The following is a 26,639-nucleotide window of genomic DNA, read 5'->3' as shown; positions in this document are numbered from 1 at the left end:
ACCATTAGATGTCCTTATTCCACAACAATGCTTAAACCACACCAGGAAACCACTTTTGAGGTCTTGGGAAGAAATGACTGACATTTAATCATAGTAAAAATTCCCTGTTTTAGGTCAGTTAGGCTCACCACTTTATTTTAAGAATATGAAATGTCAGAATAATAGTTGAGAGAATTATTTTTCCGCTTTTAATTTCTTCCATCACATTCCCAGTGGGTCAGAAGTTTACATACACTCAATTATTATTTTGTAGCATTGCCTTTAAATTGTTTAACTTGGGTCAAATGTTTTGGGTAGCCTTCCACTAGCTTCCCATAATAAGCTGGGTTAATTTTGGCCCATTCCTCCTGACAGAGCTGGTGTAACTGCGTCAGGTTTGTAGGCCTCCTTGCTCGTACACGCTTTTTCAGTTCTGGCCACACTTTTTCTATGTGATTGAGGTCAGGGCTTTGAGATGGCCACTCCAATACCTTGACTTTGTTGTCCTTAAGCCATTTTGCCACAACTTTGGAAGTATGCTTGGGGCCCTTCTCCATTTGGAGACCCATTTGCGGCCAAGCTTTAACTTCCTGATGTCTTGAGATTTTGGTTGCTTCAATATATCCACCAGATTTTCCTCCCTCATTATGCCATCTATTTTGTGAAGTGCACCAGACCCTCCTACAGCAAAGCACCCCCACAACATGATGCTGCCACCCCTGTGCTTCACTGTTGGGATGGTGTTCTTCGGCTTGCAGGCCTCCCCCTTTTTCCTCCAAACATAACGATGGTCATTATGGCCAAACAGCTCTATTTTTGTTTCATCAGACCAGAGGACATTTCGCCTAAAAGTCTGATCTTTGTCCCCATGTGCAGTTGCAAACCAGTCTGGCTTGTTTATGACGGTTTTGGAGTAGTGGCTTCTTCCTTGCTGAGCGGCCTTTCAGGTTATGTCGATATAGGACTTGTTTAACTGTGGATATAGATACTTTTGTACCTGTTTCCTCCAGGATCTTCACAAGGTCCTTTGCTGTTGTTCAGGGATTGATTTGCACTTTTCGACCAAAGTACGTTCATCTCTAGGAGACAGAATGCGTCTCCTTCCTGAGCGGTATGATGGCTGTGTGGTCCCATGGTGTTTATACTTGCGTATTATTGTTTGTATGCACCATTCTCTGGAAAGCCTAGACAATGTTGTGCCTGAAAAGCCCAGGAGGGCGGCCGTTTCTGAGATACTGGATCCGGTGCGCCTGGCACCGACAATCATACCACGTTAAAAAGTTGCATTCTAATGTTCAATCGAACAGTAACTGAATGCCTCGATGCCTGTCAGCCTGCTTTATATAGCAAGCCATGTGACTCACTGTATGTAGGAGCAATCAATTTTCATGGACATGGTGGTGTATCTAATAAACTGACTGGTGAGTGTATATATCATATGTGAAGATTGAAATCCGGAGTTGTGTCTTTAATCTATCCAATGGTGAATGGCAAGTTGACTCAATTCCCTGGAAACCAGACAGAAACAAAAGCATTCCTGGCCTAATTGTACAACCTCATGTACAATTATCCATGTAAGACAAGACACATTCACACACAGCCATGGACCACATGGCAGAGAAGGCAAATAAATACCAGACTACCACACACACAGAGAGAGGGAGAGAGAGAGAGAGAGAGACAGAGACAAACACAGAGAAAGAGAGAGACTGAGTGAGAGAGACAGAGACAAACACAGAGAGAGACAGAGACAAACACACACAGAGAAAGAGAGGGACCGAGATAGAGATAGAGAGGGAGAAAGAGAGCTGGGTGAGAGAGAGACAGGGAGAAAGAGCTCGATGAGTGCAGGCCAGGGTCCCCCCCCCCCCAAAAAAAAGAGAGAGAGAGACAGAGACAAACACTGAGAGAAAGAGAGAGATGGACTGAGTGAAAGATCAGGATAAACCAAAATTACAACACAGTCAAAACAAAACTATATTGCTTATTGGGAAACACAAGCACAAAGCAACATGCAGTGCTATCTGGCCCTAAATCGACAGTACACTGGCTAAATATTTGACCATGGTTACTGATCAAAACCTTGACAAAGTACAGGCTCAGTGAGCACAGCCTTGCCATTGAGAAGGGTAGACACAGGAAAACCTGGCTCCCTGTAGAGGAAAGGCTGTGCAACCACTGCACCACAGCAGAACCTGAGACGGAGCTGCATTTCCTGACAAAATATAAAACAATTAGAGAGTGTCATTTCCCCAATTTGAAACCCTTATTCAAGGTTTCAAAGACCTCTCTGATGAGAGTAGGCTACCAGTCCTGTTGGGGGAGGACGCAGAGAGCTGTGGGTTGGCAGCGCACAACATTGCTCCCTGCCATAAGTTGAGGGATAGTGTCTGACAAACCAATCAACCTGCACATGTACTCTACTGTATGCTTATTGTTATTGTTGAATGTATGGTTATTTTGACACGTACATTGTTACGTCATGCCAATAAAGCAAATTTAATTTAATTGAAAGAGAGAGCTGGATGAGTAACCGGATGAGCGCAGGCCAGGGTTCCCCCCAAAAAGAGAGAGAGACTGACTGAGAGAGACAGAGACAAACACTGAGAGAAAGAGAGAGAGGGACTAAGAGAGATGGATGAGTAACCGGATGCAGGCCAGGGTTTCCCCATAACCACAAATGACTCAGAACACAGAACAATCGAGTTGGAAATAGGAATGTGTATGGGAAGAATTTTGAAATGTCCAAATCGTATAGCCAAATAACCACAGTCTTTACATGACTAAACCCACCGTTATTGGATGCGACTATAAGAAATGTGGAGGGTTGACATGGTATGATGATGCAGTGTATGTCTACTGTGTTATGGTTGGAGTATGATGGTGTAAAGGAGATGATGGTTCAGTGAACCACACTCGCATGATGAGTTACCCGAGTTAAAGATTAAGCTCAGCGGGCTAACGCAATGATATGGTGAGCAAAAGACCTGGGAGACCCAGTCAGTCACAATGGTTCCACATCAAACCGATGAGTGGTGAATGTTCTAGCATAAAATGGCTTCTGAGCAACAGTATGGGGTGATGTGTACAATGTGAAAGCCCAATATAACAATTCCATTTGAAAACAACTTTTACTGTAGCTGCATTGGCTAACTGTGCCGATACTGGAGGCAAAGGATTTTAACACAGCTGGTGCTCCGCCATAGCCGTTCTGGGCGACCTTGAGGGTCAAAGCACTTGACCTGGCTCGCATGACACGCTTAAAATGGCAGTAAAACACAACAAAAGACACCCCTCACTCTCTTCTCAGTGTTTACGAGCAGGGGGTCCCTTACACAAGTTTCCTAAAGACACGCTAGGGGGGTTAACTACACTCGTTCTCTCTGATCTTCTGTTTTAAAGAGAGAAGACGGACCCCATTGTGTTCAAAATAAGAGACTTTCCTGGGAAAGAGTCAAAGGGGTATTTAATACTGCAGGCAAGCTAAAGTCTGAGGCCCCTTCGTCGGTGATTGGTCGACAGTAGGGATTCTTCAATAAAGTCTTTGTTGTCATTCGAGAGATGACTCGCTTTCCTATTTTTTCAATGAGAAATACTGCAGCAAACGTAGTTAGATGTAACATTGCGCGCATAAGATCTCCTCAGCAAAAACGTCGAAATGAATGACAAACTCATTCGGTTTGGCTAACCCTTACAAAAAAAGATTGCAGTAAAAGTGCAGCAACTGCAGTCGACTGTGGTTTTGTGGATGCAGTAATTGCAGAATAACTGCAGTGTACAAAATGACTACAGACCAGGGTTCATTCCCGGGCTGTGCCACAACCGGCTGTGGCTGGGAGTCCCATAGGAAGGCGCTCACTTGGCCCTGCGTCGTCCAGGTTAGAGGAGGGTTTGGCCAGGGGGGCTTTACTTGGCTCATCGCACTCTGGTGACTCCTTGTGGTGGGTCAGGTGCCCGCGGGCTGACCCCGGTCGCCAGTTGAAATGTGATGCACGACACACTGGTGCAACTGGCTTCCGGGTTAAGCATGCCGGGTGTTAAGGAGCGCAGTTAGGTGGGTCATGTTTCGGAGGACGCATGACTCCACCTTTGCCTCAAGATCGAAATCGGTGAGAAAAAGGGTCAAATTCAACACAAAACATATACACAAAAAAACATACTTATTTTGGACACAGTATTTGCAGTGTACTGCAGTTATACTGCACTCTGACTGCAATATTTTTTCATAAGGGATGCGCCAGCCGAACAGAAGCACACTGATGCCTTTATTCCTCTCTCCTTCTCCTTAGTCCTCTTCACTTGCTCTTCTTCCCTCTTTCCGTGCCCCTCATTCTGCCGCTCTCGCTCTCTCTCCTCAATTCTCAGAGACTCTTCCTTCCTTCCCACCCTCTCTCTTTCCCTCCCTCCTTCCACAGTTTACATTTTTTATTTTACCTTTATTTTACTAGGCAAGTCAGTTAAGAACAAATTCTTATTTTCAATGACGGCCTAGGAACAGTGGGTTAACTGCCTGTTCAGGGGCAGAACGACAGATTTGTATCTTGTCAGCTCGGGGAATTGAACTTGCAACCTTTCGGTTACTAGTCCAACACTCTAACCACTAGGCTACCCTGCCGCCCTGCCGCTCTGGATTTTACACACACGCACACAATGGAGGTTGGAATAATACTGTGAAATTGTGAAAATTATGATAATCCCCTTTAGTGTAAGAGTTGTTTGGAACGACCGGCTGAAATTTCGGTTTGTTTTGGTGGGATGGAGTTTTGACCTGCCTGATGACATCACCAGTCAGTTAATAGGCCAATAAGAAAGAGAGTTCCAAACCTCTCTGCCAATAACAGCTTCCCCACTCATTCCACTCCCGGTTTGTCCTAGCAAAATTCTTGCCTGAAATGTCTTTGTTTCTTTTAGACCATTTTAACTGAAAACAATCAACGTAAGGTACATAAAGGTCTAACACAGCCATTTTTATCTCAATATTAAATCATTTCTGGGTAACAATCAAATATCCTACTGTGATTGTTTTCAATTGTTTGTGTGAGTGCGTGCATTTGTGTGACACTAAAAACAAACTAAATGTAAGAACGGGCAAAGGAATTGGGAGGGGAGGAGGAAGGACAATGGCTGCATTTTACTTCAACAATTTCTGGATGATTTGAAGAGCACCATGGGCCCTGGCCAAAAGTAGAGCACTATATAAGGGTATAGGATGCCATTTGGGACTACAGTCCATCACAGCCATGACAGTCAGTTCATCCCAATCCCCAATCATGACTCACTCAGCCAGAGTAATTACATGTATTTTACCCAAGAACTCCCAGACAGCACCAGCTGGGCCACCCCCCACCCCAACGTTAGACCCCCACACCCAGCTGGTTTGGCCCCCATGTCCCCCAGGACCAATCCCCCCCCCCCCCCCCCCCCTCTCCTTCCCTGTGATCGGAGCTCTCTCCTGGGGCATCGGAAACATGGTATCGCTCCCGGGTCTCTGCTCTGGTTCCCATGACATCACTCCTCAGCTATTCCTCACGAACCCCCCCCCCCCTTCCTGTAAATCTGTCATTGGAAGGGATATTATTTCCCAGAGAGCAGCAGAGATTAACAATAACCCCCCTTCCTCTAGCACTGACATCCCCCTCCGCATGACAGCTCATCGCAATACAGCTTTCCACTGATGGGGTTGAGATAAATACTAGTGTGTATGTGTATGTGTGTGTATGTGTGTATGTGTGTGTATGTGTGTGTGTGTGCGTGGTGTAAGTGTGTGCATGTCCGTGCATCTGTGTGCGAGTGCATCTCCCTCTTCCTCCGTCGGCTGCAAGGATGCAAGGAGACATATCCCAGACTCACCCTGTCTCCAAAGAGGGTCCTAGACTTCACCGGTGTGAATGAGTGATGTAAAGGGAGGGGGGGGGGGTGAACTGTGTGTGTACTCAGTGTGTATGAGTAACCTCATCTCTGGAACTTGAAAGCACTGTAAACTGGGTTGACGTCGCAACAAGCTCATTCCTGTTACAACCGTGACCAAACCTTGACCCAAACGGGTACCATAAAGACCTACATCTTTACTGACTCAAGCCTTACCGCTGCGGAGATGTAGCGTAAGCATGTAGCTATTTTATGGGGGAAGAAATCAAGTGAGAAATCAAGTGTGATACACATGTCTAGATGGGTTTTAGTGCTTGGATTTATCGCACATAGGGGAGTGATTTCCTAACTGATTTGTTTTTTACACTGACAATGAGTCTGGCTCTGTACACGCTGGGCTGTATTAAAGGCATGCAGCCATGTCTGCCAAAGCCATAGTAGTCTGCATCACAAATCTGACCTTACTCCCTACGTAATGCACCACTTTTGACCAGTAGTGTAAAGTACTTAAAATATTTTTTACTTAAGTTGTTTTTGGTGGTATCTGTACTTTACTTTACTTTATTTTTGACCACTTTTACATCACTACATTCCTGAAGAAAATAATGTACCACTTTACTCCATACATTTTCCCTGACACCCAAAAGTACTCCTTACATTTTGAATGGCTAGCAGGATAGGAAAATGGTCAAATTATCAAAATAACATCCCTGGTCATCCGTATTGCCTCTGATCAGGTGGACTCACTAAACACAAATACTTCATTTGTAAATTATGTCCGAGTGTTGGAGTGAGCCCCTGGCTATCTGTAAATAAAAAAAACAAGAAAATTGTGCTGTCAGGTTTGCTAAATATAAGAAATTTGCATGTACTTTTGATATTTAAGTATATTTAAAACCAAATACTTGTATACTTTTACTGAAGTAGTATTTTACTGGGTGACTTTCACTTTTACTTGAGTCATTTTCTATTAAGGTATCTTTACTTTTACTACAGTATGACATTTGGGTACTTTTTTTGACCAGAGCCCTATGGGCCCTTGTGGAAAGTAGTGCACTTTATAGGAAATAAAGTGACATTTGCGACACAAACCTATATATGCTTCACTGAATTATGGATCGTTGTCTAGTTTCTACTGGCTGTCGGAAACCTGAGGCAGGTGGCTTTCCTTTCTTTACAGTATCTGAACAGCAGCGACAGGTGGGCTGAGATCTATCTTGAGCTCATGGGATGTGGGAAATGAAAAAGTGAGATGGAGGGAGTGGGATAAGGAGTGAGAAAGAGAGAGAGCAACTCACGCCGGCACAGATATCCAGTGAGAGGAGAGAAAGAGGGGGATTACTCAGTGTCATCTGTCAACGTGTTAATAAAGGAGCCATCCCAAAAATGAGGGGAAGGAGGGAAGGAGGGAGGGGCACTAGAGGCTGAGGGGGAGTACTGTACATACTCAGCAGTGATTCAACAGCAGATACTGGACTTCTATGGCTAATGTTAGCGAAGACATCACCCCAAAAAATACATGTTCACAGTTGACATACGCCCACACTCAACTGACTCTACTTCATTTAATACTAGTTTAATAACAGGTTTATAATTACTATTGTATGCCAAAATTACCAGGAAACTTTACCTTTCTAATTGTCATCTTTCGCAAACATCTGCACAACCAAGCAAAACACATACCCAGCCCCATACCTTTTCCCATCACACAACCTCACAGACAACACTAACAACAAGAAAAATGGACAGTAACTGCCAAACTTTAAACTTGAACTGACCTCCGACTGGGCTTATCTTGTTGGTGATGGCGTATCTCAAGATGTTCTCGTCCTTGACGTACATGACAAAGACACGCTCCGTGGTCAGCTGCAGCGTCTCAGGCCCCGCTCTGAGCCCGTAGCGGCAGTCGTGGTACGTGATGTTCTGATGCAGCTGAAAGGTGAATGTTTCCGAGCCGCGCTCCGCCGACACCACTGTGAACTCCCGCACCGACGTGGACCTCACCACTGAGAGTGGGGAGAGGAGAAGAGACTACATTACCCACTATGCACCAGTAGAAGCCTATAGAAAGACTACATTACCTACGATGTACGAGTTTAAATAGTCTGTTGACAGAGTACATTATCAACAATATATCAAATGTAAATTGTCTGTTGTTGACGTATCCGTGCTGTAATAAAGCTTTTAAGTCATTTATAGAGTCATGGCATATGAAACAATTTAGCATTGGTGTTACTGGGTGTCATGAATGCTCTTTAAAAAAAAAATTACAAGCAAGCACCATTTGTCATAGTTTTATAACTGATCATAGACACATTCTAGAAACACCACAGTCCAAATAGTATTTATTTTCTTTCAAATACTTGAGCAGCACTCGATTGAACTTGCCTGGCGCAATGGAACCAATGGAATAGTCCCAAAAGTGCAATACCCACCCGTCTAGCACTCTAGGCAGGCTCAATCAAAACGCACAAAGTATTCTAAAGAAAACAAGCACCATTTTGACTCAGGTCTGTGCGGATCTCCCACTGGTCACAGACATCAGTACAACATCTTTTTATTATTAATATTTGGTTGAGCTGGCAACTAATGTGAATTCAAAATGACCATGTCATTGGATTTAGGTACAAAATTGGGTGACAAAACTACGAAATTCCCTTATGTTGATGACTTTTTGCAAATCCAATCAGCTTCCCACGTTGATTCAACGTCATCACGTAGAATTGTTTTGTTGAAATGACGTGGAAATAATGTTGATGCAACCTGTTTTTTCCCAGTAGGCTGTTTCTAGAATGCTTATGATCTGTTACAGTTGAAGTCGGAAGTTTACATACACTTAGGTTGGAGTCATTAAAACTCGTTTTTCAACCACTCCAAAAATGGCATGTTAACAAACTATAGTTTTGGCAAGTCGGTTAGGACATCTTCTTTGTGCATGACACAAGTAATTTTTTCAACAATTGTTTATTGATTATTTCACTTATAATTCACTGTATCACAATTCCAGTGGGTCAGAAGTTTACATACACTAAGTTGACTGTGCCTTTAAAAACAGCTTGGAAAATTCCCTAAAATGACTTCATGGCTTTAGAAGCTTCTGATAGGCTAATTGACATCATTTGAGTCAATTGGAGGTGTACCTGTGGACGCATTACCTGGATGCTCCCTACCTTGGGAGCAATTTCCAAACACCTGAAGGTACCACGTTCATCTATACAAACAATAGTACACAAGTATAAACACCATGGGACCACGCAGCTGTCATACCGCTCAGGAAGGAGACGCGTTCTGTCTCCTAGAGATGAATGTACAGCAAAGGACCTTGTGAAGATGCTGGAGGAAACAGGTACAGAAGTATCTTTATCCACAGTAAAAAAGAGTCCTATATCGATAACCTGAAAGGCCGTGAGGCAAGGAAGAAGCCACTGCTCCAAAACCGTACTTTTTTGAGAAATGTCGTCTGGTCTGATGAAACAAAAATAGGACTGTTTGGCCATAATGACCATCGTTATGTTTGGTGGAAAAAGGGGGAGGCTTGCAAGCTGAAGAACACCATCCCAAAAGTGAACCACGGGGGTGGCAGCATCATGTTGTTTGGGGCATCATGAGGAGGACAATTTGGTGGATATATTGAAGCAACATCTCAGAGCATCAGACACGAAGTTAAAGCTTGGTCGCAAATGGATCTTCCAAATGGACAATGACCCCAAGCATACTTCCAAAGTTGTGGCAAACTGGCTTAAGGACAACAAAGTCAAGGTGTTGGGAGTGGCCATCACAAACCCCTGACCTCAATCCTATAGAAAAGTTGTGGGCAGAACTGAAAAAGCATGTGAGAGCAAGGAGGCCTACAAACCTGACTGTCAGAAGGAATGGGCCAAAATTCACCCAACTTATTGTGGGAAGCTTGTGGAAGGCTACCCAAAACGTTTGACCCAAGTTAAACAATTTAAAGGCAATGCTACCAAATACTAATTGAGTGTATGTAAACTTATGACCCACTGGGAATGTGATGAAAGAAATAAACGCTGAAATAAATCACTCTCTCTAATATTATTCTGACATTTCATATTCTTAAAATAAAGTGGTGACCTAAGACAGGGAATTTTTACTAGGATTAAATGTCAGGAATTGTGAAAAACTGAGTTTAAATGTATTTGGCTAAGGTTTATGTAAACTTCAGACTTCAACTATATGTACTATGGTTTGGTCTGGAGCAGTGCACCTTGAAATAACATTTTTACCAAGACCAGAAAACCCCCTTCTTTTTGATGACCCTAACTAACGACCCTGGTCTATAATCAGCCCTGGCAGGATGAGTGGCTCTGCTAATTGAACACTTCCTCATCCAGTGGGCCTTTCAGATGAAACAGTTTACGTTCTGGGGAGCACGTAAAAAAATCTGTCCCCGGCTTCCTCTAAAAGGAAGTGGAGGCAGTGAAGTCTCAGAGGTTGGTTCTTTTTATAGTCCCAACCGTCCACTAGCGACTAGCCCCCCTCCGATCCTTATCTCCAAGCAACGAGAGATAGCTGAGACACTCAGGAAGGGGAGAGAGAGGCTAGTGGCGCCTTTGTTGCATCATGACATTAGATCAGATGGGGACCAGTTAAATTGTATTGTAGGTTATGGGAAAATGATTTAGTTCGGCTTATCAAGTTAGGATTAATTTGCGAGGAGATATAAGAGACACATCTGCTTTCCCACCGTCTAAGTACTACCAACAACTTTTTCTTTTGAAATAGAGTCAGTGGAGTACAGGAAGAGAGGAAGTCATGACTCGGGCAAGGGAGAACCTCCTGAAACTACCACCTAATACTCAATCTAATACTCAAAGCTTTTCCTGATCAGGTTCCATAGTCAGTAAAACCACTGGGCTCCAGTTATGGCTATGCTCCAATGTCTATACTAGCTTACCACTTATAATGTATATATGCCCAAAAGGTGAACTTCATTCTAGGTGGTATGCTAGTATGCTAGTGTGGATATTGGAACAGAGACATGGAAGGCCCAGAACGCCTGTGAGGTAAGGTGGGGTGGAGGTGGACAACTAAAATTTCTATTTGGTTAATTCCGGAATCAAACTGAAATTCCAATACCAATTTAAATTTTCCACACAGAAAAGCAATGATAATTCAAATTTGAGTTCATTCCTGAATTGAAAGAATGTAAATGTAATTTATACTTCCCAACCCTGGTGGGCAGTGATTGGCTACTTATTGGCTAGCGCACCTGAAGGGTAATACTGATAGGTCTCCTTGTAGGGCTCCATCTGCACGGTGGCGCCGGGGGCAATGAAGGGCACGTCGCCGTGGAGACGGGTGTCAACACTGAGGTGGTTCTCGCTGTCCAATCCTTGGGCCGTCTGGACGATGCTCAGCCGCTGGTTGCCGGGGTAAAAGGTAACCTCGGCGTGGCGTGTGAACTCAGCACCTGTGGGACAGGACGTGACATCATAAGGAAGTGATATCGCTATATAAGCGACAGGAAGAGATGTCATAATGAATACATGGCAATGATATTTAACCTTGGGTGGTTTGAACCTGATATTTTCGTATTACAACTATAACAATTGAGTAAGGTCTTTGCTATTCGGCCTTCATTGAGATAATGATTTATACATGTTTTAACTTAGGTGAACTTAGCACATATGAGAATAATATCCATTATATTTGGCTTTCGTGAAAACTCTCACACAAGCCTGCTTGCTCTTCGCGAAGATCCTACACATCTTCCACAAGCCTCTTCTTCTTCTGTGATATAATGACGATCCACAAACAAACATTAAAGGTGCATGACCCCACCTACTGTGCTCGAGTGTGTGGTCAATCACGGTTTACAACATTAGCTCCACATTTCTAAATCCTCCTACCTAACGCAGTACTTCTGAGAAAATAAAAAAGAGCCCTACTAACTTCTAATAGACCCTCCCCATCCCCAAAACACTGTCCAACCTCAATGACCCTACACTTCAAGCTTTCCCTCTCTTCAACATAGTTACAACAATATAACAACATATGCTCCACCATTTCATTGACTATACACTCCAGACACAAACCATTCACATGCTGCCAACCAGATGTACAATATCCTAGACGCAATTGAGCAAACTCCACCTCTTCCTTCCTAATCTGACCTTTGAATCTTGGTCCATCTAAATTTCTTAAGAGGGCATATAAATGCCAGCCCTTGGGCTCCGAGTCCCATCTCTTCTGCCACACATCTATCAAAAAGGATCTGATCTTACATTTGGCCTCACCTCTAACTCGTTTTAAAGCTCTTTTGGCTATCTGGTCTACAATTTCATTCCCTTCCACACCCAAATGGGCTGGGACCCAGCAGAATCTCACTACTACACCCAGTCTCTCAATTCTCCATAATAACATTAATGCCTCCAATAGTAGGTCAATCTTATTAGATTTGCCAGATGATAAACTATTCAATACAGACAGGGAATCTGAGCATACTATAATTCTGACAGGTTGAATCCACAAGCCTCTTAGCTAATACAATGAGTCTAAACACACATCAACAGAACACCTGACTCAAATTAGCCTGAGAGGGGTGGAGTAGGCATATCCCCCCTCTGGAGACAACACAGCTGTACGACTTTAAACTGACTTTACACAAACACACAGAGCGACCTGAAGTCTGCCAGCATGGGGGCAGCCTCATTCACACACACAGACACACAAATGAAGCACACACGTACACACACTCACCACAGACACACACAAACAAAGCATGCACGCACACACGCACACACCACAGACACACCCACACATACCTAACTATGCACATGCATGCAGTGGTGACATCATGGAGAACAGTTTTTATGTAGAGATTAAAATATGTGGGTGGCAGGTAGCCTAGTGGATAGAGCGTTGGACTTGTAACAGAAAGGTTGCAAGATCGAATCCCCGAGCTGACAATGTAAAAATCTGTCATTTTGCACCTGAACAAGGCAGTTAACCCACTGTTCCTAGGCCATCATTGAAAATAAGAATTTGTTCTTAACTGACTTGCCTAGTTAAATAAAGGTAACAGTGCCACACTAACTCTGAGGGAGACTGTTGAGTGAGGTACTAGGTCTCTGATGAGAATTGGGACCCTCCTATAGTGCCCAGTAGGCAAAGTTGGTTGCAATGATGTCATGTTCAGGTTAAATACTGTTTGTAAAAGGATGTTTTGTTAACATGGTGACAACTTCACTAAGCGTCAGTAACATCATGACTCAGCTCACCTGTGATCTTGAAGCCAGCCTGGCTGTTGGGCAGTTCCAGGGCAAAAAGCCAGCCAAAGAGCTCTCCGATGGGCGCCACAGGCATTAGTGCCCATCCCACGGGCTCGGGCACCTCGCTGATGGCGGTGTATGCCCGCCCGTCACTCACTACGATGTAGGCATGCAGGTCCACGCTGTTAAGGTCCACAGGAGTGGAACCTACTATCACTGTCCCGCTCACCTTGCCATTGACGCGATGGGGAGCACCTGAGAGAATAGAAGGGGGGGAAAGAAAGACATGGTAACAAATGTATACTACAAATAATGAGTCAATGTATTGGGCATGCATCATAAAAGCAGATGTATGCTTAATCCGGTCAAAACTGAGAATGCAGTCTCCGCAATTCATGCTGCTCGCATTTTTCAGAACGGATACCAGAAACTTTCCCCACACATCGCCTGTCAACCAATCAGTGTCTGTGTATCCAACACAAAACATGTAGAGAACACCAATACCACAAACAGCACACATCTGCACCAAATACAACTCCATAGACATGCAAAGTGACAAAACAGACAGCAATGGAATTTTTTTAATAATTCCTGTATTTTTAGCTTAAAAACAGGTCTTTGAAGTGTATGACTTAAGGAACAAACACACAGCTACTGAGGAAGCAGGAAGGGACATGAGTGTATTTTGGGCACATAGACTGGGCGTATAGGTACCAGCATTGGCATCAATTCCATTTCACTTCCATCAATTCTGTCACGGATCCCTCCAGAACTTTCTTTACGCACACCAGGCCCCTATTCCCATTGATTAGTAATTGTACAAGTGTGCCCTGTCGATTATTGTTACAATGTCCGTTCGTTCGTGTGAGTACCTGTGCTGTGTGTTTTGGATTTCATGCCATTGTGGATTGCGCAGATGATTACCAGTCTCATCCCATGTGTTAATCATTGTGCGCTTGTGCTATTTATTCGAGGTACTCCTCGCTCTTTTGTTTGGGTTTCAACCCTGTCTGTTGTAGACGTGTTTGTTTGGTCTTCGTCCCCGTGCCTTTACACGGCACGGCGTAATTTGGATATAATAAAAAAATATATTACGCATTCCTGCGCCTATATAATTTGATATACAGAAGAATATACATAACTGTCTTATGATTTATATTATCTTGTTTGATATTGTAAATTTAATTGTAACGACGTGACAAATTCAAATAATTGAAATTACAATTCAAGAATTGAAAAGTGACATTTATTCTTACCTATTTTGGTAATTGACTGAATTGATATGGAATTACTGTAGTAATTATCTCACTGTGAAAATATGGCTCAGGTCCCCACTTTGTTGACACTGTTGACAGTCCCAATTTGTTGTGTTCCTCTATTTACTACAAAGCACCCTGTGTGTGTTTGTGTTCCTGTTCCATCAAAGCACCCACAAGAACTTAGACTGAATACACCATCCCGCATACATGTCTGTCAGTGTCTCCCACTGTCTCTCAAATCACAAAGGCTTCACAAGTACCACGTTTGACAAGTCTTGACACTCCAACCCTGGAATATACACAAGTTTGCCTTGACACTTCTACCTGGAACAATGTGTTCACATTTTGTTGTGAAACTTCAGCCTCTAACAAAACACCTCATTCCTGAGGATGAACCAACCCAGTGGAAAGTCAGTCAGGGTGACATCATCCCCTCCAACTCTTTCAAGTAGTCGACTGACTGTATTTGTCAAAGCATTGACTGGCTGCCAAAACATCCGGTTATAAAGCTAACATTTAAATACCACCCCCATTACTTTACATGCCCTTCGACACACACACACACACAAACCCAAACCCCTGGGTTAATAACAAGCAGCCAGACTAATAAAGGGAGTCGGTTGAGAGTGCAGAGGGTGTGTGTGTGTGTGTGTGTGTGTGTGTGTGTGTGTGTGTGTGTGTGTGTGTGTGTGTGTGTGTGTGTACATGTGTGTGTACGTGCATGTGTGAGAGAGAGCGTTTATACTGCTCTCCAAATAGGAATGTCTGTCATGCCACTTCCAGGTAATTAGCCAGCTAGCGAGGGGGCTAGAGGAGCTCGGCATGGCCCAGTGACCAATAGGAGGATTGTTTGAGGAGCCCACCACTGCATCAGAGGTGTTGATCTGGCAGGAAATTGTTGCAGGGCCTAGAAACAAGATGATGCTGTCATGTGAGAGAGAGAGCCAGGGGGGTTTGGAGAGGGGGAGGTGGAGACCAGGTTTTTATGGGTCTGTGAGAGTTTGGGTGAGAATTGGTGTGTGTGTATTTAGGAGACGGAGAGTTGTAGTGTGTGAGTTTCTTTTCCCTCTATGCAGCAAAAAGTACATACATATCCCGTACACTAACGTTCAAAAGTTTGGGGTCACTGAAATATCCTTGTTTTTGAAAGAAAATCACATTTTTAGTCCATTAAAATAACATCAAATTGATTAGAAATACAGTGTAGACATTGTTAATGACTATTGTAGCTGGAAACGGCAGATTTTTTATGGAATATCTACATAGGCGTACAGAGGCCCATTATCAGCAACCATCATTCCTGTGTTCCAATGGCAAGTTGTGTTAGCTAATCCAAGTTTATCATTTTAAAAGGCAAATTGATCATTAGAAAACCCTTTTGCAATTATGTTAGCACAGCTGACAACTGTTGTCCTGGTTAAAGAAGCAATAAGCTGGCCTTCTTTAGACTAGTTTAGTATCTGGTGCATCAGCATTTGTGGGTTCGATTACAGGCTCAAAATGGCAAGAAACAAATTACTTTCTTCTGAAACTCATCAGTCTATTCTTGTTCTGAGAAATGAAGGCTATTCCATGCGAGAAATTTCCAAGAAACTGAAGATCTCGTACAACGCTGTGTACTATTCCCTTCAAAGAACAGCGCAAACTGGCCCTAACCAGAATAGAAAGAGGAGTGGGAGGCCGCGGTGCACACCTGAGCAAGAGGACATGTACATAAGAGTGTCTAATTTGAGAAACAGACAAGTCCTCAACGGGCAGCTTCATTAAATAGTACCCGCAAAACACCAGTCTCAACGTCAACAGTGAAGAGGCGACTCCAGGATGCTGGCCTTTTAGGCAGAGTTGCAAAGAAAAAGCCATATCTCAGACTGGCCAATAAAAATAAAAGATTAAGATGGGCAAAAGAACACAGACACTGGACTGAGGAACTCTGGGCTATACTCGGCCTTGTCTCAGGGTAGTAGGTTGAAGATCTAGTGGTGTGGGGGCTGTGCTTTGGCAATGTGGGTGTACAGGGCCACAGTCTCTCGACCCCTCCCTCTCGACCTCTCTCGACCCCCCTCTCTCTCTCGACCCCTCGACCTCTCGACCTCTCTCGACCTCTCTCTCGACCCAATTTCAATTCAAGGGGCTTTATTGGCATGGGAAACATATGTTAACATTGCCAAAGCAAGTGAGGTAGATAATATACAAAAGTGAAATAAACAATAAATATGAACAGTAAACATTCCACTCACAGAATTTCCAAAAGAATAAAGACATTATAAATGTCATATTATGTATATATCCAGTGTTGTAACGATGTACAAATGGTTAAAGTACAAAAAGGAAAATAAATAAGCATAAATATGGGTTGTATTTACAATGGTGTTTGTTCTACACTGGTCGACCTATTCTTGTGGCAACAGGTCACAAATCTTGCTGCTGTGATGGCATACTGTGGTATTTCACCCAGTAGATATGGGAGTTTATCAAAATCGGGTTTGTTTTAGAATTCTTTGTGGATCTGTGTAATCTGAGGGAAATATGTGTCTCTAATATGGTCATACACTGGGCAAGGAGGTTAGGAAGTGCAGCTCAGTTTCCACCTCATTTTGTGGGCAGTGTGCACATAGCCTGTCTTCTCTGGAGAGCCAGGTCTGCCTACGGCGGCCTTTCTCAACAGCAAGGCTATGATCACTGAGTCTGTACATAGTCAAAGCTTTCCTTAGGTTTGGGTCAATCACAGTGGTCAGGTATTCTGCCACTGTGTACTCTGTTGAGGGCCAAATAACATTCTAGTTTGCTCTCTCTCGACCTGAGCCCTAGGACCACGCCTCAGGACTAGCTGGCCTGATGACTCCTTGCTGTCCCCTGGTCATGCTGCTGCTCCAGTTTCAACTGTTCTGCCTGCAGCTATGGAACCCTGATCTGTTCACTGGATGTGCTACCTTGTCCCGGACCTGCTGTTTTGGACCCTCTCTCTACCGCACCTGCTGTCTCTAACTATGAATGATTGGCTATAAAAAGCCAACTGACATTTACGCCTGAGGTGCTGACCTGTTGCACCCTCTACAACCACTGTGATTATTATTATCTGACGCTGCAGGTCATCTATGAACGTTTGAACATCTTGCTAGTGTTCTGTTATAATCTCCAGCTGGCAGAGCCAGAAGAGGACTGACCAACCCTCAGAGCCTGGTCCCTCTCTAGGTTTCTTCCTAGGTTCTGGCCTTTCTAGGGATTTTTTTCCTAGCCACCGTGCTTCTACATATGCATTGTTTGCTGTTTGGGGTTTTAGGCTGGATGTCTGTACAGCACTTTGTGACATTGGCTGATGTAAAAAGGGCTTTAAAAATACATTTGATTGATTGACGTTGAGACTGGTGTTTTGTGGGTACTATTTAATGAAGCTGATAGTTGAGGACTTGGGAGGCATCTGTTTCTCAAACTAGACACTAATGTACTTGGCCATTTTGAGCCTGTAATCAAACCCACAAATGCTGATGCTCCAGATACTCAACTAGTCTAAAGAAGGCCAGTTTTATTGCTTTTTTAATCAGAACAGTTTTCAGCTGTGCAAACATAACTGCAAAAGGGCTGGTTGCTGATAATGGGCCTCTGTACGCCTATGTAGATATTCCATTAAAAATCAGCCGTTTCCAGCTACAATAGTCATTTACAACATTAACAATGTCTACACTGTATTTTTTTAAATCAATTTGATGTTATTTTAAAATGGACCAAAAATGTGATTTTCTTTCAAAAACAAGGATATTTTTAAGTGACCCCAAACTTTTGAGAGGTAGTGTACCTTTCCACTAAGGCAATGTGAACTGTGGAAACAGAAATACAGGTACGGAAAGCCAAATGACCATTTCTCACCAATAACCAAAAATATTGTTCACAGATGTTGTATGTCTGACAAAACCACACTAATTAAAATCCATAAATATAATTGTGTGACATTTTGCGATATTATGACCCTGCCGGTGATCCTCGGAGCCTGTGACACGTCCTATACCGTCATCCCCAGGACTCACCGTCAGGGAGACAGTGACGACCGTTGCCGTAGAAACCGGAGCGACAGTGGCAGCAGAAGCCGGAAGAGTAGTCGGTGCAGTCAGCGTTCTGAGAACACTGCTGTTGGAAGCGAGCACACGTCTCCTTGGTCTCTGTGCTGTACTGGATCACTGCAGGAGAGAGAGAGAGAGAGAGAGAGAGAGAGAGAGAGAGAGAGAGAGAGATTATTTCCTAATATGTTCCTCATATAGATTTGGCAATGTAAGATAAGATGTTTTCATATTACTGGATGCCAATAGAGCTCATTGAATTCAATTGAAAGAAAAATAGGGGGAGTGAGAGAGGGGAGGGAGGACGAAAGAAAGAAAGAGGGGAGGACGAGAAGAGAAAACAGTCAGAACTTGAATCTGTCAAAATAAGCTGACTCTGCTGGATGTGGTTGGGGGAACCCTAGGGAGGGTCAGAGCATGTGCACCATTGCCAGTGGTATAGTGCTATGTTTTTTAGGTGTTGGAAAATGTCATGACGTCATCATCCTCCAATTGCAACGTCTAGCTATTACCACATATTATCTCAAGATTTAAAAAAAAAATTTAATAACCTCAAACACTAAGTTAGGCATACCCAATTTCAAAATAGTCAATCGCAAATTATAATTCTTCATGTTTTACCGGTGAAATATTCACCTTTATGCCAATCATTTGATCTCCATCAGTATCATGGGAATATGCATTTAGATCTTTTTGAATGACTGTTTCGTGAGTGAATTAACTTCTTGGTGACAGGGGGAGAATATTCAGTAGCTTGGATGAATAAGGTGCCCAGAGTAAACTGCCTGCTACTCTGTCCCAGATGCTAATATATGCATATTCTTAGTAGTATTGGATAGGAAACACTCTGATGTTTCTAAAAACCGTTTGAATGATGTCTGTGAGCATAACATATGAGCATAACTCATATGGCAGGCAAAAACCTGAGACAAATCCAACCAGGAAGTGGGAAATCTGAGGTTTGTCATTTCATTTAAGTGATTGCCTATCCAATATGCTGTGTCTATGGGGTCAGATTGCACTTCCCACGGATTCCAGCAGATGTCAACAGTCTTTAGAAAGTTGTTTGAGGCTTCTATTGTGGAAAGGCTTCGAATAAGAGCAGTTTCAACAAGTGGACTAGGCTCTGGCCAATCAGTTGTTTACTGCGCGGTCACGTGGGCGAGCCATGCCTTCTTTTTCCTCTGTAATGAATACGCTATTGTCCAGTTGGATTATTATTGAAGATTTATTATAAAAAGACCCTAAGGGTTGATTGTAAACATCGTTTGACATGTTTCTACAAACTGTAATGGAACTCTTTTGACTTTTCGTCTGGATTTTGCGCTCGCGCATTGTGCCTTTGGAATAGTGAACTAAACGTGGGTACTATTTAATGGTTTGATGTGGCTCTCTGCAATTTATCCGGATGTTTTGGAGGCATTTCTGAACATGGCGCCAATGTGAACTGAGGTTTTTGGATATAAATATGAACTTGATCAAACAAAACATACATGTATTGTGTAACATTGAGTCCTGGGAGTGTCATCTGATGAAGTTCGTCAAAGGTTAGTGATTCATTTGATCTATATTTCTGCTTTTTGTGACACCTCTCTTGGTTCGAAAATGGCTGAATGCTTTCTGTGACTAGTTGCTGACCTAACATAATGATATGTTCTGCTTTCGCCGAAAAGCCTTTTTGAAATCGGACACTGTGGTTGGCTTGATGAGAAGTGTATCTTTAAAATGGTGTAAAATACTTGTATGGTTGAGGAATTTTAAGTATGAGATTTCGGTTGTTTTACATTTGGCGCCCTGCACTTTCACTGGCTGCTGGCGAGGTGGGACGCTAGCGTCCCGAATGATCCCAGAGAGGTTAAAGCAGATGGTGTTAACAAACTATAAGCCTTTCTTGCAGGCCTACGTTGATTCAACAAAGCATATCCTGCCTAGTGGCGGGCACTGTTGAGTTTTGGCAGCATGAGGAACTTGTTTCGACTATTCATCTCAGATAAGAAATGACTGAGGAGGTATTTTGGTGTAACATACTATAGGCCTAATATGCTAGAGCATGCTATTATATTCGGTTTTCTGTTTTTTTAAATACCTATGAATCATTATGTGATCTTGCGAGACACGAATCGTGGTGCTGAAAGGACAGAACCGTAACCAAGTGGTCAACATATCATTCTGGGTTTCACTACGCAAGAGGAGGTCCGTGGAGTTTTACGAACATCAAGGCAGACAGGCGGTGAATTTGGATCCTAGATCTCGTTGGTGAGATACGGTTCATGCGGTGGATCAGTTTGTCTGCATACGCAATAGAGGTGGTACGTTTCTGTAAGCTAAGCACAAGGACAATAGGGCGAGTTCAAGTGCATCGTACAAGAGCCCCAAGTCCATAATAAAACTGTTTTGAGGACAGACATTTTAGTTTTCTGTCTGTGGAAGTTACGTCGGATTTGGCCTGCTCAAAGTGGTCTTCCCTCAGACTGACGAGCCTCAGCACACGCCTACAGTCATTCATCATTCACACCACCACTGCCAGAGAGAGAGAAGACAGAGAAGAAAACACAAGTTGCCTACCTATAGGCTCTCATAGCCTACATATGTATTTAGTCATTCTATGGTTTTCATGGAATTTTAGTGGTCATTGTTCCAGAAATATTTTTACCGGCTCCATGTATTCTCAAATTGAAAAAAGGGAGGTAGCGCTGCTCCCCCGCTCTATGGCAGCACTACATACCCGACCATAGCAGATCTGAGAACCTTGCAGAGAAAACAACAGCTCAGCAAACCTAAAACCCTATTAGCTTATCCTCTCTCCGCAAAGTAGGTTGAGTAGAAGTCAGAGCACACCCTCGTGACACGCAGAGAGAGAGATACTTTTACTATAGCTCTTTTGACAATATTTCATTTGATGATTCATTGCACCACTACGAACTCCAAGTAACTTTTCATTTTCTTTCTTGGAATGTTTTTGCAGGTTTTTACAATGTAAGCTGCTGGGAGCCCAACTAAAACGCCAGACTCATACAGTAAATTTTGTGGAACTTTGTAAACTTTGTGGAGAAACTCAAACTTCAAGTCATTCGTCATCCAGAATTACGATAAACTTGCTTGCCAAACCCTTCTGCTCTGGCCCACTAAAACTTCCTAATCAATTATTTAAACATGGAGGGTTTAGCGCTAGAGCAGCTTGACAGATAAGAGGCTAATGCTCTACACTTGCTTGTCTGCTTTAGCAAAACAACCCATAGCAAGCTAGCGAGGAGAGAGAAAGACTCTGGTTTTCTGGATACTGCATTTCCTCAACCGAGTGGGGACTCTCCCTTTGCTCGGAAGAGCCTGTATGGCTTGTTTGCTACATGTCTGTGGCTAAGGTACACATACACACACACTCATACAGATGAACACGAACACTTGTACACACGCACACAACACTCACTCATAAACACTCCTGCCACATCTCACAGAGGAAGACTGGGAGCCTCAAATAGAGGACGCTAACAAAGTTTTTCAATGCTGCAAGAGCTGTGTTTATTTTGCTTAATTCTGGGACAATGTGGACCGCCAAGACTTTCAATGTAGGACATGTTCACTTGCTGAGGACTACAGGGGTGAAGTGGCTACTTTTATCAAACGGGTAGTGAACCTACACAAACTACTGGGGAATCCACGCCCGCCTACTTTTTCTTTCTTCTCCACCCCTGTAGCCGGACGCCACTCTGGCCTGGTGGAAGTGTTGCCGCCGTGTCGGCTCCCCACAGCCGACAGGCTGGTTCTCTGCAGGGATCCCTCCCAGAAGGGGTCTCCCCCTTCCCTGGAGAATGGAGTTGGTGGGATGCTCCTGGATGAGTTGGTGGATGTTCATCGGCATTTCTATGGTAAGAGACACCTTGGTTCGCGAGGGAAAAACTCTTTGCTATCCTGGAGCACGAGTACAGGATCTCACAAGGTTGCTTCCGACCATTCTATGACAGCTGCCAGGAGCTGATGCCGTCTAAATCCATGTGGGGTCAAACGGCATTAGGAGAGCTAGCTCGGAACTTCTGAAAATGTATTTAAAATTCCTGATTCTAGCACTGATTTATTCCCAAAAGCGGCCAATTATTTCAGGTCCGGTACCATTGTTGAGCTACAGGTGTGAAAGATTCAGCAGGCTACTGGCATTACACACTTGGCTAAAGGATTACTGTAGCTCTGTTGGAATCACTTTTATAGATAACTTTGACATCTTCTGGAGACAGAAGATGCTCTACAGAAATAATGGAGTCCATCCGAATCACCTTGGCTCCTGGACCCTGTCCACGCATTGAAAGGATGTGTTGAGACAATGATTTATCAATGCGCCAAGCCCAGCTCAGTTAATCCCTACCATTGTGTCGCTGAGTTGTCATTATGGTGCAGCAAATGTATGTTATCCCAGGGGCGTTGGCGGACACAATGTGAGTAACCTAATGTACTGTATGTCCCTCTAACTATTCGGAATGCCTCTATTGATCCTACAGCTATTTTATGCAGTAATCATGTGCCTATTTTTCCAGAGATACTGTTCGCACTGAGACGGTGTACCCTAGTAGGAAGTCCACCGTGTAATATGTGCATGTATACTTCTGCTAAGTTTCCCAGTAAAGCAATAAAAAACAATCAAGCATCCAAGAAAAGTGCTAAAAATATCCCACGTGGCATAAGAAACAAGGTTCATGAAATCAATAACTTGCTAGTATCAGATCTCTGAAACTCACTTAGATAATACAGTGGTAGCAATACATGGTTATAACATTTACAGAAAATACAGAAATGCCAAAGGTGGAGGTATTGCTGTTTATATTCAGAACCACATTCCTGTAAAGCTCAGAGAGGATCTCATGTTAAATACTGTTGATGTAACATGGCTACAGGTTCATCTGCTTCACCAAAAGCCCCTTCTTGTGGGAAGCTGCTGTCAACCACCAAGTGCTAACAGTATCTGGATAATATGTGTGAAATGCTTGATAATGTATGCGATATCAACAGAGAGGTATATTTTCCGGGTGATTTAAATATTGACTGGCTTTCATCAAGCTGTCCACTCAAGAAAAAGCTTCACTGTAACCAGTGCCTGCAACCTGGTTCAGGTTATCAGTCAACCTACCAGGGTAATTACAAACAGCATAGGAATGAAAAAATCTACATGTATTGGTCACATCTTTTACAGACAACAGCACAAAGGGCAAGAAGGTAGAGACAACAATACACCACGCAAAACAGCAACAACTGTCAGTAAGAGTGTCCATGATTGAGTCTTTGAATGAAGAGATGGAGATAAAACTGACCCGTTTGAGTGTTTGTTGCAGCTCGTTCCAGTCACTTGCTGCAGCGAACTGAAAAGAGGAGCGACCCAGGGATGTGTGTGTGCTTTAGGGACCTTTAGCAGAACGGGTGTTGTACGTGGAGGATGGGGGCTGCAGTAGATATCACAGATAGAGGGGAGTGAGGCCTAAGAGGGTTTTTATAAATAACCAGTGGATCTTGCGACGGGTATAGAGAGAGATGACCAGTTTACAGAGTATAGAGTGCAGTGATGTGTCATAAGAAGCATTGGTGGCAAATCTGACGGCCGAATGGTAAAGTACATCTAGCCGCTCGAGAGCACACTTACCTGCCAATTTATAAATTACGTGTCTATAATCTAGCATGGGTAAAATGGTCATCTGAATCAAGGTTAGTTTGGCTGCTGAGTGAAAGAGGGGTGATTACAATAGAGGAAACCAAGTCTAGATTTAACCTTGTCAAACTGCAGGCTATGTACTGAGAGAAGGACAGTGTACTGTCTAGCCATACTCCCAAGTACTTGTATGAGGTGACTACCTCAAGCTCTAAACCCTCATAGGTAGTAATCACACCTGTGGGGAGAGCGGCATTCTTCTTTTTTAAACCTCTCCACCTAGTTTTTTTTTTGCCACATATACATACATTTTACATACATGGTACTTTTATATATAACAATACATTACCAAACAAACTCTTTAATCCCAACCCTCGGCCACTCTCAGCTCATCCCACCTACAACCATAGACCACCCTTGGTTGGTTTCCGTGTGCCATATATTTTTCAATTGTGCTGTGATGTTTTACAAAAATGTTGAATCTTTCTAATCATATATTATTCACAGAATGTGAGCTAAAGATGAAAATATTTCCTACGAGTATTATTATATTATTGATTGATTGGCTATGGCCCAACACTGCTGATTTGTAAGGTTCATTTTATGTGCAAGTTGTGATTTTTTAACCATTCCTGAACCTGTGACCAGAGACAGGCAATACTAGAATACGTTATCTATTGATTCTGTCTCTTCGCAACAAAATCTACAGAGCTGAGATTGTTGTATGCCCCATATATATATAGCATTCTGTTGGTGGCAAGAATTTTATGTAATCATTTAAATCGAAAAACTAAGTGTTGAGTCTAGTGTAGTTGTTTGTGCCAGTTCATAAACCATGTGCCATGGATTTGGTACATCGAAAATCTCTTCCCATTTATTTTGCAACCTGTATGGCGCAGCTGTCAACATTTTTGTCCTCAGATGAAACGGGTATACAGTGGGGCAAAAAGGTATTTAGTCAGCCACCAATAGTTCTCCCACTTAAAAAGATGAGAGAGCCCTGTAATTTCCATCACAGGTACACTTCAACTATGACAGACAAAATGATTTTAAGAAATTTAGAAAATCACATTGTAGGATTTTTTATGAATTTATTTGCAAATTATGGAAAATAAGTATTTGGTCACAAGCAAGATTTCTGGCTCTCACAGACCTGTAAACTTCTTCTTTAAGAGGCTCCTGTCCTCCACTCGTTACCTGTATTAATGGCACCTGTTTGAACTTGTTATCAGTATAAAATACACCTGTCCACAACCTCAAACAGTCACACTCCAAACTCCACTATGGCCAAGACCTAAGAGCTGTCAAAGGACACCAGAAACAAAATTGTAGACCTGCACCAGGCTGGGAAGACTGAATCTGCAATAGGTAAGCAGCTTGGTTTGAAGAAATCAACTGTGGGTGCAATTATTAGGAAATGGAAGACATACAAGACCACTGATAATCTCCCTCGATCTGGGGCTCCACACAAGATCTCACCCCGTGGGGTCAAAATGATCCCAAGAAAGAAAAGTCCCAGAACCACCCGGGGGGACCTAGTGAATGACCTGCAGAGAGCTGGGACCAAAGTAACAAAGCCTACCATCAGTAACACACTACGCGGCCAGGGACTCAAATCCTGCAGTGCCAGACGTGTCCCCCTGCTTAAGCCAGTACATGTCCAGGCCCGTCTGAAGTTTGCTAGAGAGCATTTGGATGATCCAGAAGAAGATTGAGAGAATGTCATATGGTCAGATGAAACCAAAATAGAACTTTTTGGTAAAAACTCAACTCGTCGTGTTTAGAGGACAAAGAATGCTGAGTTGCATCCAAAGAACACCATACCTACTGTGAAGCATGGGGGTGGAAACATCATGCTTTGGGGCTGTTTTTCTGCAAAGGGACCAGGACGACTGATCCGTGTAAAGGAAAGAATGAATGGAGCCATGTATCGTGAGATTTTGAGTGAAACCTCCATCCATCAGCAAGGGCATTGAAGATGAAACGTGGCTGGGTCTTTCAGCATGACAATGATCCCAAACACACTGCCCGGGCAACGAAGGAGTGGCTTCGTAAGAAGCCTAGCCAGTTTCCAGATCTCAACCCCATAGAAAATCTTTGGAGGGAGTCGAAAGTCCGTGTTGCCCAGCAACAGACCAAAAACGTCACTGCTCTAGAGGAGATCTGCATGGAGGAATGGGCCAAAATACCAGCAACAGTGTGTGAAAACCTTGTGAAGACATACAGAAAACATTTGACCTCTGTCATTGCCAACAAAGGGTATATAAAAATCATCTGGAGTAGGCAATGCCATTAGTAAGTAAGTAAACTGTAATATGACCAAAGAATAAATCAATGTAATTTTTCCATAAATAGACAAGTATTTACCTCTCTATGGTTGCAATATCTTATCTATTTTTGATAACTTTCTATTGAAATGAATTGTGGTAAGTTCATTTATAGTTTTCTAGATGTGAAAACCAAGTATGTCTACTTCACCATCTGCTCATTTTATTGGTAAACTGCACGGTAGTGTAAACACAATTTTTTTATGATCCAATACGAAATATGGTACACTTGTCATAATTAGGTTTTAATCCAGAGAGGCTAGAAAACTAATCAAGATCTTCAATGAGACTGT

The 26,639-nt window shown here is 43.1% G+C and overlaps 1 protein-coding gene across 3 annotated transcripts in view; it reads right to left on the bottom strand.

Annotated features, from left to right (window-relative positions):
• The window catches only part of nid2a (nidogen 2a (osteonidogen)), a 99,785-nt gene that overhangs the window by 53,612 nt on the left and 19,534 nt on the right, over positions 1 to 26,639 (bottom strand). For all 3 annotated transcript variants that reach the window (XM_020500804.2, XM_020500806.2, XM_020500805.1), the window contains exons 5-8: positions 18,361 to 18,510; positions 13,089 to 13,334; positions 11,078 to 11,278; positions 7,626 to 7,853 (exon numbers count right to left, since the gene is read on the bottom strand). In XM_020500804.2, the coding sequence (XP_020356393.1) occupies positions 7,626 to 7,853; positions 11,078 to 11,278; positions 13,089 to 13,334; positions 18,361 to 18,510 (825 nt within the window). The remainder of the gene's footprint in view (positions 1 to 7,625; positions 7,854 to 11,077; positions 11,279 to 13,088; positions 13,335 to 18,360; positions 18,511 to 26,639) is intronic.

This window comes from Oncorhynchus kisutch, linkage group LG14, assembly GCF_002021735.2.
Source record: "Oncorhynchus kisutch isolate 150728-3 linkage group LG14, Okis_V2, whole genome shotgun sequence".
Taxonomy (NCBI): Eukaryota; Metazoa; Chordata; class Actinopteri; order Salmoniformes; family Salmonidae; genus Oncorhynchus; species Oncorhynchus kisutch.
Note: the sequence above shows the minus strand (reverse complement) of the source record. Positions and strands in the feature narration are given on the sequence as shown.